This window comes from Lepidochelys kempii, chromosome 5 (assembly GCF_965140265.1).
Source record: "Lepidochelys kempii isolate rLepKem1 chromosome 5, rLepKem1.hap2, whole genome shotgun sequence".
NCBI lineage: Eukaryota > Metazoa > Chordata > Testudines > Cheloniidae > Lepidochelys > Lepidochelys kempii.
This window is the reverse complement of record NC_133260.1, coordinates 58668467-58689075: the sequence shown is the minus strand read 5'-3', so window position 1 is coordinate 58689075 and position 20609 is coordinate 58668467. Positions and strand designations below refer to the sequence as shown.

At 39.6% G+C, this 20609-nt stretch overlaps 1 protein-coding gene across 4 annotated transcripts in view; it reads right to left on the bottom strand.

Moving 5' to 3' along the window:
• Positions 1-377: 377 nt before the first annotated feature.
• ADGRV1 (adhesion G protein-coupled receptor V1) overlaps positions 378-20609 on the bottom strand; it is a 412710-nt gene continuing 392478 nt past the window's right edge. For all 4 annotated transcript variants that reach the window (XM_073344461.1, XM_073344462.1, XM_073344463.1 and 1 more), the window contains 3 exons: positions 11143-11334; positions 9769-9946; positions 378-822 (listed from right to left, as the gene is read on the bottom strand). In XM_073344461.1, the coding sequence (XP_073200562.1) occupies positions 704-822; positions 9769-9946; positions 11143-11334 (489 nt within the window). In that variant the 3' untranslated portion in view covers positions 378-703. The remainder of the gene's footprint in view (positions 823-9768; positions 9947-11142; positions 11335-20609) is intronic.

The window sequence follows — 20609 nt, the reverse complement described above, 5'->3', positions numbered from 1 at the left end:
AATTAAAATGTCCATACAACAAAACAAACCCAACAACAGTGTAACAGAACCCTCAAGATATGCATAGACCTACTGAGTAACTGAGTGATCTTATAACTGGCCTTTATCTCTCCTTCCCTTCTGTTTGTTTCTGACCCTCACATGTTGTGTCATGTCAGAATTTATATTGTAAGATCTCTGGAGCAAGTATTGTGTCTTTACTTCCTTCTGTGAAGTTCACAGTTGTTAGCTCTCAAAAACCAAAGAACATATTACAGGGAGAGACTCTGTCATTAAAATCCTCTCCTGCTCAACTATAATTAACCACCTCAACTTCCAGTTCCAGAAATATTATTTTTCACTTGGACAGTGCTCAGACACAAATAATGACAGACATGTTTATATCAAATGAACTCTACTGGGTTTATTAAATGGTGTTACACATACAGGGTAATTAAAAAAAATCTACACTTCATGGAATATGTGCATCCACTTAGAGGATACAAATCTGGGCCAACTTCCATTGAATCTGTTGATGCTCAGTCACTGTAAAAATGTACAGGATATTTTCTGACATATAAAAAGAAAACCTACCATTCTTTGTTAATCATCCAGTTCAGCTCACAGCATTCTACCACACAGCTGCATGTAGTGTTTTAGTGCAAAAGGAAATAAAAATATAAAAATATGGAGATTTGAATTTTAAAAAAAACAACCAATGGCGTTAGAGGTGAGTGTCTGCTATGGGTATTCTTCTAAGTTCTACAATCTGGGAGTTAGCCATGCTGCCTCCATCCTGGCTGCCATGGTAGGAATCATTATCACTGATATTGAGGCCTGCACCTGAAACACAAAGCCAAGAAACAAACAATGAGGACTGAAGACTGAAACAGCAAGGATGACATCATATCCTGTTACACAAGGAAATCTGCCCTACTTCTCTATTCTTATTACAGCAGCTCTTCTCCTCCCCCACAAAAGTACAGCAGATTTTCTGATATGGTCTACAGCTTTGCACCCACAGACTGTAGGCTCATTTAACTGAGGACACATCTCTGCACCTACATTGTTCATGTCTTTGCCCACAACATAGGTCACTTAAATGTCTCAGTACCTGATTTGATGGTGTGAACAGGTACTCGGATGTCTACCTCACAGTCTCTGTTCCCCTGACATCACATGCATAAATGGAAGCCTGGTTAAGGTAGCGCTCAAAATTTGACCCTCAGGAGTTTCTTTTTAGGGGATTCATTTCTAGTGGTGGAATCTACCATATGATGCTAAAATGATCATTTCAGCTGTTTCAATAGGGTTCTACTTTCAGCATGACCAAATGGGCAGGTTAAATATCCCTCCTTAACCCTCCCTGCTTAAACCTACAACTGGCACTGGCTAATGCATTGTGCCTGTCCTCTAGTACAAGATAACACTGTAGTAAACAAAGCATAAAAATGAACAGCTCTTATTTGGGCTTTTCGGGACTTGAGATTCAGATTTATTCAGAACTGCACATCAATGAAATTAAGTGTGGTAACTCCAAAACAGATTAACACCAGACATTACTTTCCAGTGAAATCAGTTATAGATAGCCAAGGGCTAAGGAAAATTACACAGACTGGGCAAAATCCAGTGACTCCAGTGATTGCAAAGGAGTTACACCATGAATGATATTTGGCTCATTAGGTTCTGAAAATGTCATGCTCATGAAAGCCATAATTTCCATTTTTTCAGGCTAAAATATTTTAAGAAATATAAATCAGTTGTAAAGCTGACTTCTTGCTCTTCTCTCCCTAGCTGGCATCCTAGGCTTTAGAATGTTTAGGAATGGTAAGGTCGGGAGTCAACAGTTTTCCTTTTAAGTTTCAGAAGGTCCTCATATTTTTTTAGGTCACCAGATGCTCTCTCTTTAGTAAGTTTCACCATGCACTTCCAAATAGGAAACTGGGGGGGGGGGGGGAGGCTGAATATAGGAAATGTGAAAGATCAGCTATAAGACATAGGCTGTGATTTTGAATATGGAGAAGGACTCAGAAGGAAGCAAAGTGACAGGTTAACTTTTTCAAGAAGGTATGGATTCAGAGTAGCAGCCGTGTTAGTCTGTATTCGCAAAAAGAAAAGGAGTACTTGTGGCACCTTAGAGACTAATCAATTTATCTGAGCATAAGCTTTTGTGAGCTATAGCTCACTTCATCGGATGCATGTGAGCTGTAGCTCACGAAAGCTTATGCTCAAACAAATTGGTTAGTCTCTAAGGTGCCACAAGTCCTCCTTTTCTTTTTTCAAGAGGGTATAACACTGGGTGTGTGAATTCATTCAGGGGAGAGATCACTATCAAGCAAGAGAGGTGTAAAAAGCTGTCTGATGGGGCAGGATGTACCATAATGCTAGCTGTGGAGGAGTTTAGAGTCTGAATTAGCGAAGCTCTGAAGTTGAGGAGTAGGTTTATTAAAGCCAGTGTGCCTACTCCTACACTTAAAGTTAGACACTAAGTGCTTAATTACCTTAATGATGAAACTGTTTGAAATTGAAAAAAGCATAACTATTTTTTTCCTTTTCTTGTTTTTTGCACTCTTTCCTTCTCTTAGATGGGGACTGTTTAGTTTAGAAAGGAGAGATACAATATGAGTGATATAGAGAAGGTAAATCAGACACTCATATTGGCCTCTTATTATGCAAGAACAAGATGGCATTCAATGAACTTGAAAGGCCACACATGTAAAATAGATAAATGAAAATTATTTTTTTGCACAAAACAATTAGCCTGTGGAATTTATTGCCACAAGATATCTTTAAGACAAAGAGGTGAATGGCTTTCAAAAAGGATTAGACACTTACATGTTTAATGAGGATTATTTTACAATGTACATGAACCCTCATGCTTCAGGTCATTAGGTAACCACTAACTGATGGTGTTAGAAAGAAATTTCTCTTGCAAACATGTTATTCCAGCATTGTCCATTGTGGGGGTTTCTTGAAGCATCTGGCAATGGTCATTATCAGAGACAAGTTTCAGAGTAGCAGCCGTGTTAGTCTGTATCTGCAAAAAGGAAAGGAGGACTTGTGGCACCTTAGAGACTAACAAATTTATTTGAACATAAGCTTTCGTGAGCATCCGATGAAGTGAGCTGTAGCTCACGAAAGCTTATGCTCAAATAAATTTGTTAGTCTCTAAGGTGCCACAAGTCCTCCTTATCAGAGACAAGATACTAGACTACATGGACTAATCTGATATTGCAGTACTTACATTCCTAAATGGAACATGGCCAGGCAGCATCCTTTTAGGAAGGAGACAACAGATTGTTGTGTTTAAAATAGGTTAATTCCCTTTATAACAGTCATTGCTCTGACAAAATGTTTAGGAATTGATCCTTTTTAGGAATTAGAGTTTCAATGTAACCCGGGATACCAAACTACCAAACAGTTGGTCTACAGATTAGTGAGGCTAGGAGTGTTTACAAGACAAGGTTTGCAGAGTTCATTGGGCCAGCTTGTTCTCAGTTTAGGGCCCATCTTGCCTCAGAACTAGATGTAATCATTTCAGAGTGAGCATGGTTACAGCTGCAAAACCAGCAAGGCCCCTCCAGTGACATCTACTGGTCAAAATATTTATTCAGTGAATCCCAACACTCAACATACTTTAAAAATTGTTCCACATGAAGGGCCTAAGTTTGATCTTACTTAGCTGCCTGCACACGTATCAAGCTTTCACTATAATATCTGTGAAAAATGTTGAATGTTATTTTTATCTGTTGTACACATTTTTAGGGGTATTTTAATCATATTATAAACACATAGACTATATTCTGCATCCATCACACTTTTTTAGTCAATGTGCAATATTAGACATTACATACAAAAATCTGATGGTAGATATACACACACTCTTACACTTTACATCTCATTTTATGGGATTGGCTGGCTATAGAGATTGGTAGAGTAATATGTCACCAATTGATCCTCTAGTGACAAATTTTAGGATTCAATGGAAATGAGTCCTTGGTCCTAGTGGAACCATGTCCCACATCCACTATTTCAGCTAGCACCTCTGTTGGCAGTAACAATGGAGAAGCCAATTGAATGGGCAGGGAAATCACCTTCTCCCCCTTTTCTCACCTTTTGACTTGTTCCTTTCAGACCGGATATGAGGTACATTGGTGAGGCAAGGTGGGAGAGCTAAGATTGCCATTGCCTGTACCATAGCTGTGGATAAAAAGGACTTTTCTCTACAAGAAGTTTATCCAGCACCTTTCAGGAATGCTAAACAACTGAACATTTCAGCCAATATTTTCAAAAGTGACTTCTAGTTTTGGGTTCCCAATCTGAGATACTGAGTCTCAAAGTGAGCACGCAAAATGATGGCAGCCAAAATTAGCAGACTCTTTTGAAAATGTCGACCTGTTCAATACTATATTCAACGAATTATTGTGGGACGCTTACATGGCGTTGTGTGTTGTATTTTAATAACCAATTTACTTTTCAAATTATTTTTGATTTTGGAGGGTTTTTTACATTATTAACGCAGAAGGGCCAAATTCAGGCTGGCAGTGAACAAAACTTCCTTAAACATTGCAAATGTGGGTCATAAACCTGCCTTCCTTGGTTCTGTCATCACTTGATAATCTCAGGTGTAGTGTGGTAGTGATTATGAGCCAAAAGTATGGTATGACTTCTAATGAGTACTATAAACAGACCTGCTCCCCAAACAGCTTATTCATACCACAGGCAAGAGAAGGAGCAAAACTGTGCATCTAGGAATGTTTTGGAGGCTTTTATGTGTTGAACCTCCATCGGGCCCAGAGGGAGTGACTTCAGTAGAAAGGCAGGGGTGGGAGTGTTTGTGATTGGTGGGAATATGGTTCGGACTGAGAGGTCAGTAAGGCTAGCATTCAGTTCCGGCATTAAATTTATGCCTAAGGAGCAAAGCTTATGAGTAATTCACTGCTTGAGGCCAGCATCCACCGATTTTTCCCTTCATCCCATCCTTTTTTAACTACACTCCCCCCTTACATAACATGTGGAGATCCAGCAGCTTACTGCTTTCTAGACAGGAGGACTGAAGTGTAGCTGTGCTTAAATGGGAGTCACTTTAAAATGGTTTTATATCTTAATTACCCTAAACCCATGTATTAGAGTGAATCAGTCTTAAAGAGGAGGGGCTCATTAAGCTGTCAAGATGAGCTTGAGAACTAAAAAAGGAATCAGACAAAATGTGATTTAGCCCAAAATGAATGGGTATTATTAGATAATTAATGTAATTAGCAATAACTAATTATGGAATAATTATCCTTATTCAGTGGAAGCATAGTCCTTTGATTTATTATGAAAGCCATAAAAGAAATAAAATAAAATAAACCATTTAAGCCAACCTAATGACTAGCAGGAAACAAACAAGGTTTTAGCATCAATCAACAGGCAGTACATTTTTTTATATTATTTTTCCTGGAGTAATCTTTCCTTAATCCCTTGCACAGAGCTGAAGCTCTTGGAGTTATACAAACTACATGATACTGTACCCAATTTCTCTGCTTCCCTGGCACAATGCTGCATTGGAGCCAGCTTAACTGGCCACTGGAGAATTCCCCCATAGTGGAATCCTTGGGTGACGTAGACTCACCATAGTGGCTCCTGTAGTATTCCTTCCAATACAGGGGGGCTAGCTAATGGAAAGGGGACATAGCTGGGTGTTCTTATGTTCAGCAATTCCTGGCTGACAAACAACCCCTGAGATCATTGGCAGCAAACATAAATTAGAGAAACCTTCAGGTTGCTCTGAATTACCTCTGCATTTCATACCGGAGTGTCACAGAGACATCTTTGCTCATTCTCATGCTGACCAGTCCCTCAGGATCTGAGCCATTATTTCTAGCATAATTAGGGCTACCTGTAGAAGGTTCTGGATTGACAATCTTGGGGAATGAAGTCTTCTACTTATCCTTAGACCAGGTAAAACAAAGGCAACAGGAGTGCAAGCTTCCCCACCCCACTAAAATGCCTCAACCTTTTTCAAAAGGGGCTACCAGAAATGCACTGTGCAGTACAGGGCAGTCTGAACAACATGTTCATGCAATCTTAGGTCATTCTCTTGAGTCTGCAGAAAGGTTGTCAGATAGTATTTAATAGGAACCAAATAGAAATGCTTTTCTTAATAACCTCAAATGAAAATGTATCTTTTCTCCTTTGCCTGCATCTTTTAATTGCTCTCTCGTTGTTTATCCCCATAATTGTATTATTTAACTCTGCCATGGATTTTGGATTAAGTGTGATGGGCCACAGCCACAAAGTTTGGATCCTCATTCTCTTCGGGATTTTCCTTGGATACATTAGACAGGTGGGGCCAGTTCAAATCTTGATTTGATTTGAATCTGGATTTGATTTATCTAGCTACTTTTATGATCTCCATTACTGGAGTTTTCCTAAAGCCTGGAGCTGTTCAGAACCAAGGTCTTGGCTCAAACTCACCTCTCATATAAAATAAAGTTGTGCTGAACTAAGGCAAACTATTCTTACTGTTGGTTAATAAACCGCCATCACATTAAATCCCTGCTACTCTCAAATTGGAACCGATGTTTTAAGGCCCACTCCTGCACACTCTTTACTATTGAATGTTGTGATTACTGCTGTGAATGGCTCAACTGACATCAAATGCAGCTGCACAAAACAATAAGCACTATTATTGGTGGTAAGCATATGAACATCTAACCCATAATGACGAAAGTCTCCATTATTATCAGGGATCATAGTTTTCCGTAATTAAAAAACAAAATTCTCCAATAAAAAAAACACAAAATCCACAATTTTCCACAATTAAAATGAAATGCTTAACTTTAGTTTCCCTAGCCACAATATATATAGGTATCAGTTGAATACAATGTTTTACTGATATACAGTAGAACCCCATTTATCCGAGCCTCCATTATCCGGTTGTCAGTATTAACTGAGTCACCAGCTGTCCGGGGCGAACAGTGACTGGGGCTCGGGAGGTCAGTCCCAGGCAGCTGCGTAATGGAGGCTCAGAAAACAGGGTTCTACTGTACGTTTTTATTTTTTCACAAAATTGTAAAAACTAAAGATTCTCTTTAAAAATGCAAATTCCAATTTTTTCCATGGCAAATGGATTTCTAGGATCCCTGTTTATTACCAATTTTCTGTGTCATTCAGTTTCCCGAAGATTATTTTAAAAGCATATGGAAGGAAAAAATAAAACAAAAAAATAAAGGCCACAAATTTTTTAAATGAATGCCTGAAGCCAGCGGGAGCTACCAAGTGCTCAGAATTTTTGAAAATCTGGCAACTTATTTAGATACCCTGTTATGGATTTAGGAATCTAATTTCAGGCGCCCAATTTCGAAAATCTTGGCCAAAAACTGTACTAAATGCTATAGTAGTTAGCAGTAGACTGGGTGACAAAAGAAAAATGTGCTGAAAAATGTCCAGTAGAAATGAACATGTTCAGGAAATGAACCGCAGGTTGGACAATGTAAAAAAATACCATTGAAAGTGACAACCTATAAAGAAATAATTTGGTAGCTTTGTGCCTAACCCTAGAATAATCTTATAATTCCCTTTTTCATTAAAAACAAAAAACAAAAAACAAATCAATTGGCTTGTTAGGATATAGATATTCAGGCCTTAGGATATAGATATTCAGGCCTGTCTGCAAAGGCCTGTACTTTAAGAATTTAGGTGTATTCTTATCACTTGGCTAGTTCTAGAGGTATAAAAGAAAGAATCAAAATCACTGTCTGGCGGTGTAAGGGCCTTCTCTTACTGTCACAGTCTGAGGCCCTGTTCTTAGGCTAAGGCCTTTGGCTAAGCAGCAGAGGCAGCCATAAGCTAGGAAGCGACCGGTCACCTCCTCACATCCCAAACTAGTCACATTGAAATAAGGTGCTATTGGGCTGTTAGGAATACAGTCCTGTCCTGATAGTGCCTATCACCTCCAGAGAAAGGGAAGTGCCTAGAAAATGTTAAAGGAAACTTAGTTTGATAGCATCCTGTGTGGCAAGAACTCACTTATCAATACTGGGATGTGAAATCCTCACTTCTGTATTGTTTTGTCATTATAGTTCCCACTTTGCTATTGTTTGTCTGTATAATCTCTGTCTGGTTCTGTGATTGTTCCTGTCTGCTGTATAATTAATTTTGCTGGGTGTAAACTATTAAGGTGGTGGGATATAATTGGTTACATAATCATGTTACAATATGTTAGGATTGGTTAGTTATTTTCAGGAAAATGATTGGTTAAGGTATAGCTAAGCCGAACTCAAGTTTTACTATATAGTCTGCAGTCAATCAGGAAGTGAGGGGGTGAGTGTGTGGGTGGGAGAGATGGGAACAGGGAATGGGGGTGGAGAAATTGGAATCATGTTTTGCTAAAGAGGGGAAATGGGAACAGGGAATGGGGGTAAGGAAATTGCAATCATGTTTTGCTAAAGGGGGAAATGGGAATGGGGGTAAGGAAATTGGAATAATATTTTGCTAAGGGCAGGAATGGGAACAGGGACACAGGTGTAAGGCTCTGTGGTGTCAGAGTTGGGAAGGAGGATACTAAGGAAGGAAACTGGAATCATGCTTGCTGGAAGTTCACCCCAATAAACATTGAATTGTTTGCACCTTTGGACTTCGGGTATTGTTGCTCTTTGTTCATGCGAGAAGGACCAGGGAAGGAAGTGGGTGAAGGAATAAGCCCCCTAACATGGCTTACTATTGTTTTATAAAACAAAAACAAGTTAAGTGGCACCAGCAGAATGTGTATCTTTGTGTATTTATTGTAACATTGGCTGTTTATTTGGAAGCTGCACTGAATTAAATGTGGAGGATTTTCTCAAGCACAGAAAGGAACATGAACACTTTTAAATGGTTAGCGTTTCACATACATAGGACTAAAGTAAAGGGTCCCCACTGTTGGGGTGCACTTTTTAATTAAATGGGAAACGTGCAACTGTTCAAGGGAAGTTCAGATTTAATGTACATATTCTCTGTCTTTATTACACACACGTATGTAAAGTATAACATGAAGTCAAGATACAGTTATATTGTAATAGTATTCTTTCATATTTAAAATTATTATTTAAAATTATTATTTTAAATTATTATTTATGATACAGTACACACTACATTTATATAAACAAATGCATACAATATAGGTATAGTACTGCACCATATATTAGGAATTTAAATGAGAGAATACTATTTGAAGCTTAACTTTTGAGGGATCAATCCAATCTACACTGGAGTTAATGGGAATCATTCCATAGAGTTTAATAGGAGTTGGATTGAGTCAGTATAAAGACAGTATAAATACACTTATTAAAACAGCTGAAACCTGGTGAAGGGAGAGAGCCTGAATGTCTATGCTGCTTTTATTAGCCCCACTGCGTAGGTCCCGCAAACCCAAGTCTGGGCTCAGACTCGCTGCTGTGGGGTTTGTTTGTTTATTTATTTGGTTTTGCTTTGCTATGTAGACTTACCCCTAAAGTACTTGGAGAAAAATGTTAAACTTTCAACCTTTCCTGGCTTCTGTTGGTTTGTATCACAAGCTTAATGTTATTCAAATGATGCTTTTGTAGGCCTATTTCCCTTGTTATTTCAAATAATATGGTCATTATTCTTAGTTCAGAGAATAACAGTTCACACCAAAACAAAAATGTTGCTCTAGATTTGTACTGGCAATCAAGAATGTGTTAGCAGCAATTGGATCTTCCCTTTTAGTGACTCCCTGAGAAACTGTTATGTTACAAAGCATAGCATACAGGCTTCTAGAAACCAAGAAAAAAAACTGCTACTCACCAGTTTTTAAAGCAAATATTAAGTCATCAAACTCTTGTGATTCCTCGTCAGACACCAATGAGCTGTTACTAAATCCTCCAGAAGTGTTGAAGGCATGCCCATTTTGCGGGCTCTGCTTAAAAGTAGCACTGGCCTGACTAGTTGGCCGCAAGGATGCCCTCTCCCAGTCTGCTGGCACCTTAAATGAGTTTAAAAGTCTCAAAGCTGCAGTTATCATCAAAAGCTATAGTACATGAATAGTTCTGTCTGTCCACATTCTTAACCAGACCCTCTTCACTGCCGTATCTGAACGGTTTGAACCCATGACTATGCAGGATCAAGGGAGTCATAATGGGCTTTTTTGGCACCTCTTCCTGGGGAAAGTCTAGCTCAATGTTTTTCTCTTTAAAATTACTGTAATTGATTACAAGTAATTTGGCTTTGTGTTCATTATGAATGGTCTAGTTGGTTTAAAAAAGTCATCCAACTTTTCCCCATATCTGAAGATTCTCCTCAGGTACAGAGAAGTTCTAATTAAAGTATTCTAAAATTCCATTGAAAATCTCTTTGTTTGTTCTTTCTTTGAATGTCAACGTGGTTGCCTTTCCCCATCTGAGACCCTCCAAAACAGTCTGTCTTTCCTCTCCATACCATCTAAGATCCTCTTTCTTTCCACTTGATACGACCCTTCGCTGGTGCCCCACTCTCCCTCCCATCCCACGACAATCTTATTTATTTGTTTAAATAATTCATCTTCACAATATTATGTGCCTTTGAAAATGCTGGGGCAGAGCTTGGTAGTACATCCCATCAGCCATCTAATTCAAAACTAGAACTGGCCAGAAAACAGAATTTCTGTCCCAGAAAAAAAAAGAGTTTGAATTGTTTTTGTTTCACAGAACTCATCATGTGACAAATCCAATTGTGACATCCATAAAGATCAGAAGTGAAAACCTGGCCCTACTGAAGTCAACAGGAGTTTTGCCATGGACTTCAATGGGGCCAGGATTCACCCCAGAATTACAGTAACCTGGAAAGTATTTTATGTTGACTGTGACCTACTTTTCAAATACTCAATCCATGGCCTTATAACAAAGCTAATAAGCAATGTAAAAAAAAAGGGGGGTGGAGTGGGGTGATCTATAGCTCTGATGTTACCAGAGAGCTGTAATTCAGAGGAGTGCTACCATGCCTGACAATAGCAACTTTTATTGTACAAGCTAACATCATTATATATCTCCCCCTCCCCCCAAATTCAGACATGAAGCATAAAAACAAAAATAATCCCACCCCGGCAATTCACAGGTGGTCATCTCACATCTATGTATATCACTGTTTCCCCATTCAGCTTTACAGTAAGTATGATAATGATTATGAGGTATAGAATACAGGTACCTCTTCTATAGCACTGATCAGGTTCTGAGTAGACTTGCTGATCTCTCCTCCTGCTGGGGGCATCCCACTGCCATGTGTGAAGAAGGCGGAGCCTGGGCTTGTGTGTCCATTCATATCTATGGTGTAACTTGCTTTCACAGGGCAACAAAGCTGGTTGTGTAGGATAAAATACACCACAAAGACGTAAAGACCCTGGAGAAAAGGAAAGCATCAGTGAAATGAAGCAATCCTAGATTGGGAACATAGAGTCATGACAAGATTCTACATGCCGTAGCAGATGCCCTCTTTTACTCCAACAGCCAATGGTTCATGTGATTGGGATATGAAACACTGAATCACAAGAGCAGGTGTCATTGTAAAACTCAGGTTTAGAAGTTAACAGTAAGCGTAATCTTATGTCCTGAGGCCCCCAGTAATGGTCATTAAAAATGATTATCTGGTTAACCCACCCAGTTGTGAAGCCAAGATCAGAGCAAAAAACAAGTTTCGCAGCCATCACAACAGTGAGAAAACAGGTTTAGGGACTGCTTTACAACAGAAACTGGCAACTGCTCACCACTTATTTTATTCTGCCAGCCACTATTTTTTGTTCTCATATTGACCTGCTGGCTTCTTACATTCCTGCTCTAACATCAATCTCATGCAAACTGCTTTGCTGCCATCATTGATATCAAGCTGCAGTTTTAAAAGAAATTCTCCATGCTACTCCCTAATTGAACAGTGGCTTTCATTTATGATTTTTACAAGAGCCCTACTGTGTGTGTCTCTGTGGCTCTTCTTTAAAACTTGCTAATTTTGACCTTTAAGTTGAGCCAACACAAAGTGTTAAAACTGTGTCTTTTGTCTGCACAAAAATCATATCATTTAACTTTTGGGACTGAAATCTGACTCTCTCTTTCTGGTCTGATTGTTAAATTATATGAATATTGGGTGTGGGCAGAAGGGAACAACTTTTTAAATAAAGAAGAAGGAGTTAATTCCGAGATCTGCAGAAAGGAGAATTCTAGAAGGCTTCCTTTTATTGAATTTGCATTGTTTTAATGGCTCCCTCTGTCGTCAGGACTTATGAAAAAACTAAATAGGGCAAGTCGTTTGAAATGTACCCTACAGGCATGAAACTTGTAATTGAGCTTATAAATAGTAAATGAGCTTTCATTTAGCCTCTTATTCTGAGGAATTTCTAATGTTTGCAACTTTAAATATGAAACGAGACTGGGAACACCCAGTTTCTGCATGTAGGTACACCTACGCAACAGAGACTGAAACCACACTTTATCAGAGAGTCACAGATTCATAGATTTGAAGGCCAGAAGAGGCCCTTATGATTATCAGGGCCAGATTAAAGACTTTTAGAGCCCTATGCACTATGGAAATTTGGGGGGGAGGGTGGATGCTACCTATCTTAGACTAGATAGAGAGGGCCCAAGCCTGTGGGGTTGCTTCCCTCTGCATAAGAATGGGGAAGGGGTACTATACCCTGTATGCAGCCAGGGACCTGCTCCCAGTCCCACCTATTCCTGATCTCAGGCTCAACTGCTGGTAGGAGTAGTAAATCCCCAGCCCTGCTTCTGCCTCTGGGCTCTTGTCTTGCCTCGGGCCTGGTAGGATCTGAGTGCAGCTGGGGTGGGCAAGTTGCTTCCTGCACTATTGATCATGGGTGCAAAACCTAGTGGCACTATGACCCTGTGAGCCAGATCACACCACCACTCACTCACTCATTCAGCTGGGGTGGCCAGGCTAAATCTGAAATAGGGGTCCTGTGCAACTGCACCCAGTGCATACTGGTTAATCCAGGCCTGATGATCATGTAATACAAGAAGATGAAACCCCAATCGGCTGAATACCATAAAAATGCCCCCTAAAACTATTGCAATGTTTGCTTCAGATTTTTGCAAAACAAGTTTAAGAGCAATAAAAATGTTAAACAATTAACTGTATTGATAAAAAAAGATTTTTTTACTGGATGACCTGTTTTTGTTTCTCAGTGATGTTCATGAACATTTTCGGGGAGGGGAGCCTTGTGAAAACTGAGTGGTGAGGTAAGTCTGTAAATTTAAAAATTAAAGCACATAGTACATACTTTTTTCTTTTCTTTTTTTTTAAACCAAAGGAACTATTGAACAGGAGTTAAAACATCCTCCCACTCTAAAAACAAATCTAAGGACTTTTAGGTGGGTTGGACATAATGGGATCAGCAACTGAAACATTTTCTGTAAAAAAGTTAAGTATAAATTAGGGCTGTCAAGCAATTAAAAAATTAATTGCAATTAATCACACTGTTAAACAATAAGAGAATACCGTTTATTTAAATATTTTGGATGTTTTCTACATTTTCAAATATATTGAGTTCAATTATAACACAGAATACAAAGTGTACAGTGCTTACTTTATATATTTATTGTTGATTACAAGTATTTGCACTGTAAAAAAACCAAAAGAGTATTTTTCAGTTCACCTAATACAAGTACTGTAGTGCAATCTCTTTGATTTGAAAGTTGAACTTACAAATCTAGAATTATGTACAAAAAACAACTGCATTCAAAAATAAAACAATGTCAAACTTTAGAGCCTACAAGTCCATTCAGTCCCATGTCAGCCAATTGCTCAGACAAGCAAGTTTGTTTATATTTGCAGGAGATAATGCTGCCTGCTTCTTGTTTACAATGTCACCTAAAAGGGAAAACAGGCTTTCTCATGGCACTGTTGTAGCTGGCGTCCCCGCAAGATATTTACGTGCCAGATGTGCGAGAGATTCATATGTCCCTTCACGTTTCAACCACCATTCCAGAGGCAATGCATCCATGCTGATGACAGGTTCTGCTTGATAACAATCCAAAGCCGTGCAGACCAATGCATGTTCATTTTCATCATCATTTCAGGCTACCAGCAGAAGGCTGATTTTCTTTTTTGGTTGTTTGGGTGCTGTAGTTTCTGCATCGGAGTGTTGCTCTTTTAAAACTTCTGAAAGCATGCTCCACACCTCAACCCTCTCAGATTTTGGAAGGCACTTCAGATTATTAAACCTTAGGTCAAGCGCTGTAGCTATCTTTAGAAATCTCACATTGGTACCGTCTTTATGTTTTGTAAAATCTGCAGTGAAAGTGTTCTTAAAACTAACGTGCTGGGTCATCATCTAAGACTGCTATAACATGAAATATCTGGCATAATGTGGGTAAAACAGAGCAGGGGACATACAGTTCTTCCCCCAAGGAGTAGAGCCACAAATTTAATTAATGTTTTTTTTTGTTTGTTTTTTAAATGAGCATCATCAGCATGGAAGCATGTCCTTTGGAACGGTGGCCGAAGCATGAAGAGGCATACAAATGTTTAGCACATTGGACACGTAAATACCTTGCAGTGCCATCTACAAAAGTCCCATGCAAATGCGTGTTCTCACTTTCTGGTGACATTGTAACGAAGTTGGCAGCATTATCTCTCTTAAATGTAAACAAACTTTTTTGTCTAAATGATTGGCTGAACAGGAAGTAGGACTGAGTGGACTTGTAGGCTCTGAAGTTTTACATTGTTTTGTTTTTGGTGCAGTTATGTAACAAACAAAATATACATTTGTAAATTGCACTTTCGCGATAAAGAGATTGCACTGCAGTACTTGTATGAGGTGAATTGAAAAATACAGTTTCTTTTGTTTCCATCATTTTTACAGTGCAAATATTTGTAATAAAAATAATAATATAAAGTGAGCAGCGTACACTTTGTACTGTATTGTAATTGAAGTCAATATATTTGAAAATGCAGAAAAAATCCAAAAATATTTTATACATTTCAATTGGTATTCTATTGTTTAACAATGCAACTAAAACTGCGATTAATAATGATAAATTTTTTATCATTATTAATTTTTGAGTTAATTGCATGAGTTAACTGCGATTAATCGACACCCCTAATATAAAGCATAAAAAGGTATGAATGATGATTGTTGTTGAAGCAATTCTAAGAAGAACTGATGATAGTGAAATCATTGCACTCCGGAGTTCAGACAGTCTCTAGAAATTCAGTCTCTAAGAACCCATTCATAAAAGTTGCACATATATTTTATGTACCGTTTGCATTTTTCAAAAAGAATCTGCATGTTGAAAATGACTCACGTCAAAACTACGCACTTCCTTCCCATCGAATTGCAAGGATATAAGATTTTGCTGTGGAAGGCCAAATTCTGCCAGGCCCTGTCATATGTCCTGGCAGTAGACACTCTGCCAGAAAACTTGATATGATGCAAAGTGCCACTGAGGATTGGCAGTCAACTAGCGCTGCTGCAAAAGCAGATTGAACTGGCCAATGCGGGGGCATGATTAGGTAACTATAGCGCCCCAGTGGAAATTAAAGCTACATCCTATATAGAAATGTCAAGGGAAGACAGGTGGTGGTACTAGCCTGGGTAAATCATCTCAAATGAATCTGCTTGGAACATACTAGAGCAGGCAGTGCAAAAAGATGCCCTTTGCACTTCCTTCCCTCTTCCCTGTGCCAGCAAGAGTGAATCTGGCTTGAAACATTCTAAACTTTCCCTGGGCACCTCAAAGTGAGTGTGTGCTCTTCCAACAAGAAAGAAAAGGTCAATTCAGAACAACTGCTATCCCTGGATGAATTAATTGGGAGGCATAGGGAATCCCTGGTCACATCCCCTTTCTCCCACGCATAGGCCATGCCAGCGTGAGGTATGAGTTTCTAGAGTGGCTCCATACCACCAGAAGATACACCAATTTAGGCTGGAATCTGCTAGTGACCAGAGATCAAGCTCCATTACCAAACGCAAGAATCTGGAACAGAGGTTGGCTCTCTGCAATGCTAGTACATGAAAAGAAGGGTACCTTTAGAGGGTTTAAGGCAGGAGTACAGGCTGCAAACAACAGAAGGCAGTATGGTTGTTTTGTGCACAGAGCACTGCACTGCACAGACCAATTCCAAAAGAGAGCAGTGACATAATTATGTGACTATGGAGACCCAGAAGAGATTAAAGCTGCCCTCACTTATGTGGCAGGTGGCTGTTTGCTGCTCCTTGTCAGCCCAAGCCTCCAGCTCAACTTATTCCACTATATTAATTCTATTATTAAACATTTAGATTGCAGAAGTACCTGGAGGTCTTGATCTGGGATCAGTGCCCCATTGTGCTAAGCACTGTATGAATGAATAGAACAAAGACAAGTCCCTTTTCCAGAAATCTCATAGTTAAGGCTAGCTGCAACAGGTGGATGAACAAATAAGTGGATGTGAAGGACAAGGCAAAAAGATGGGGGTATATGCATAAGTAAGCAGGCTCAGTGGTCACAGTGGGATATTATCCTAATCAGATTAGTAGCTACTATGGAGGTTTAATTTTGAGTGTATTTCAAACACTTGCAGTCCAGAGGAACTGTTATTATATTAGTCGAGGTTCAGAGAGATTGAGAGACCAACCAGATTCATCTGTACAATTCAACTCTTAAAATAACCCTTCTTGGAGTTACACAGTAGTGGGGAACACATAGCGACAATTTACTAGCAGCGGGTAGGCTTCAACACCCCAGGCTCATGGCAACAAAGCATCGTTATAGAAGAGCCCCATCGTTAGAGAAGAGCCTCTGCTACACTTAAGGTTAAGACCAACTGCTGTTGGCTGGGTACATCTGTCTCATCTGTAATTTCAGTACTTTTTTTTGTAAAAAAAAAATACCAGCCCCTTGGTCCAGAGGGGCTGGTATTAATCATAAAATAGTTTTAAGGTCAGCGATTTACAGAGTGTATTCCCTAATTTAAAATAGTCAGTTATAATCTTGCAAGAGCAGACACAGAGACAAACAGCAGGATACTTCTCTCAGGACCTGGAAGTCTGTCCGTGTTCTTATGAGAGCCAAGCAGCAGTGGCAATCGTGATGGTTCCTGTTGAAGGCTGGGGTGGAATTTCATTATGTGAGGTTCAGAGGGACTTCCACATTTTAATACACACTTATGATGAAATTGCTAATCTGTGTTTTTTCCATAATGAGTACGTAGATTACTCAGATAACCTGTCCGAGTCAAAGGGCACACAAGCAGTCACTGGCTAAGTCAGATATTAGAAACATGAATCCTGACTCTGAGGCCATGTCTACGCTATCACTTATGTCAGCAAAATTTATGTTGCTCCTGGATGTGAAAAAACCCCACCCCTGAGTGACATAAATTTCGCCAGCATAAGCAGTAGTGTACACAGCATTATGTTGGTGGGAGAACTTCTCCTGCCAAAATAGTTACCAAAATAGCTCATTGGAGTGGTTTAATTATGTCACTGACAGAGCTCTCTCCCATCAGCATAGAGAAGCTATGGGGATCTTACAGTGGCACAGCTGTATCGGTATAGCTCTGCCGCCGTAAGCTTAACTAATGTAGACATAGCCTTAGTTCTCTCACCCCTGTGCTCTCACTATTACAACACTGCCATCCAAGCAGAAGCTGAGAAAGCAACTTAAATTATGACTAGGGAAAGCAACACTCCTTGCTATGCACCATTTACAAAAGCATTACTTTCATAGACTCATACATTGCAAGGCCAGAAGGGCCCATTGTGATAATCTAGTCTGTACTCCTGTATAACACAGGCCATAGAACTTCCCCAAAATAATTCCTAGAGCAGATCATTTGGAAAAACATCCAGTGTTGATTTAAAAATGGTCAGTGATGGAGAATTTACCGTGACTCTTGGTAAATTGATCCAATGGTTAATTACTCTCACCATTAAAAACTCTGCAATTGTAGAGTTTAAACAACTCTCAGACCTTTGATTCTCAGCCTTTCTCTGCTAGATTGAAGAAACCATTATTAAATATTTGTTCCCCATGTAGATACTTATAGACTGCAATCCAGTCATCACTTAACCTTCTCTTTGTTAAGCTAGATAGAGCTCCGTGAGTCTATCACTATAAAGGCATGCCTTCTAATCCTTTAATCATTCTTATGGCTCTTCTCTGAACCCTCTTCCGTTTACCAACATCCTTCTTGAATTGTGGGCACCGGAACTGGACACGATATTCCAGCAGGGGTCACATCACTGACAAATATAGAGATAAAATAACCTCTCCCTAGTTCTACTCAAGATTTCCCTATTTATGCATTCCAGGATAGCTCTTTTGGCCACAGCATTACACTGGGAGCTCATGTTCAGCTGATTATCCACCACAACCCCCAAATCTTTTTCAGAGTCACTGCTTCCCAGGATAGAGTCCTCCATTCTGTAAGTATGACCTACATTGTTTGTTCCCAGCTGTATACATTTACATTTAGTTGTATTAAAATGCATATGGTTTGCTTGCAGCCAGTTTACCAAGCAATCTAAATTGCTCTGAATTAGTGACCCATCCTCTTCATTATTTACCACTCTCCCAATTTTTGGGTCATCTGCTAACTTCATCAGTGATGATTTTAAGTTTCTTCCAGGAGTCTGGTGCGGGGGTGAGGGGCATGGAGGGTCCAGTGTCCCCCCAGCAGCCACCCAGGTGGAGAGAGGAAGGGGCGGGGACAGAGCCTTTCTGGCAGCTCAGCAGCAGCTGCCTACAGCAGCTGCCTGGGAGAGAGCCTGGCTGTGGTGGCAGTGGGCTGTCCCCCATCCAGGCTTGGCTTCTGGGGACAGCGGCTGAATGAGCCAGAGATCCCTACCCTGGCACATTCGGCCCCTGTCTCCAGAAGCCGAGCCTGGGCATGGAGCAGGCTGCTGCTGGCCCCCTCCCCAGCCAGGCTCTCTCCCAGGCAGCTGGCTACGCTGCATGGAGCGGCGACCAGGAGTGGCTTTGTCCCACTCCCCGGGTCTGGGTGCCAGGGAGGGCAGGGGGCTGCCAAACATGCCAGAGGAAGCCGGAGCAGCAGCAGGTAATGTGGGGTGTGGGAGAGAGCATGGGGTCTCGGGTTGGGGCGGAAGGGAGACACGTGAGGAGGTCACGTATCCTCTGCTTTAGCTGGTGCCTCCCAGCATGGGGAGGCACCAGTCATCTGGTCGTTGATAAAAATGTTAAATAGCATAGGGCCAAGAACAAATCCATGTGGGACACCAGTAGAAACAGACCCACTTGATGACAATTCCCCATTTACAGTTACATTTTAGGACCTATTAATTATCCCATTTTAATCTATTTAAGGTGTGACATATTAATTTTATATCAATCTAGTTTTTTAATCAAAATGTCCTGCGGTACTAAATCAAACATCTTACAGAAGTCTAAGTACATTATGTCAACACTATTACCTTTATCAGCCAAACCTGTAATCTTATAAAAAATATCAGTTTAGTTTGACAAGATCTATTTTCCATAAACCCATGTTGATTTGCATTAATTGTATTATCCTTCTTTAGTTCTTTATGTTGCCGAAGACGAATGTCAGGCTGACAGGCCTATAATTACCCAGGTCATCCTGTTCACGCTTTTTATAAATTGGCCCAACATTATCTTTCTTCCAGTCTTCTGAAACTTCCCCAGTGCTCCAAGACTCATTGAAAATCATCGTTAATGGTCCATAAGCTTCTCAGACAGATCTTTCAAAACTCTTGGAGGCAAGTTATCTGGACTTTCTGATTTAAAATGTCTAACTTAAGTAGCTTCTGTTAACATCCTCAAGATAGAATAGTGGAATGAAAAGAGTGTTATCACCATATGATGAGATTATATCATCTGTTTTTTTCTTCACATATAAAACAGAAATATTTGTTAAACACTTTTGTGAGTTTTTTAAATTATGATTGACAATTCTTCCATTTCCATCTAGCAATGGACCAATACCATTATTAGGATTCTTTCTGTTCCTAATATATTTTTTAAAATTCCTTCTTATTGTCTTTAACAGTGTTGGCCAGAGATTTCTCTTTGTGCCCTTTGGCTTCGCTTATCAATTTTCTACAATTCCTATCTTTTGATATTCACTACTATATTCACTACTATCAACGTCCCTTCTCCCATTTGTTGTATTTTTTGTTTTATTTATTTATTATTTTATTTATTTTTTACACTTTCCCTCTAAACCAGTTTGCTTTTCCACCAGCACGGCCTTCTTCCTCAATTGTGGAATTATGGCTTTTGGAGCATCTACCATAGTGTTCCTAAATGATTCCCAGTTATCATTCAAAACTTTCTGATTAAATTCTTCCTTCCAGCTGTTATGACTCATATTTGTTTTCAGCTTTGTGAAACTGGCACTGTTAAAGCACCAAGTATATATATTATTGGCTGGGACGCCATATTATAAAATATCAATACATGATCACTTGTATCTAAGCTACCTGTTTTTAACAGACAGAAGAGTTTTGCTAACTGAAAAAAAGTGGATCCTTCTTTGACTCACTCCCCCAACTGACCCCAGTAAGTCTGGAGAATATGCATTACACAGATGAGTTGGTGCAGTGATGCTACTTGCTCTCATGTTGTTATGTATATACTCAAAGGGATCTTAAGTATACTCTCACTACACTTATTGACTGTTGCAAAATCTAAGTGTACTCACTTTGC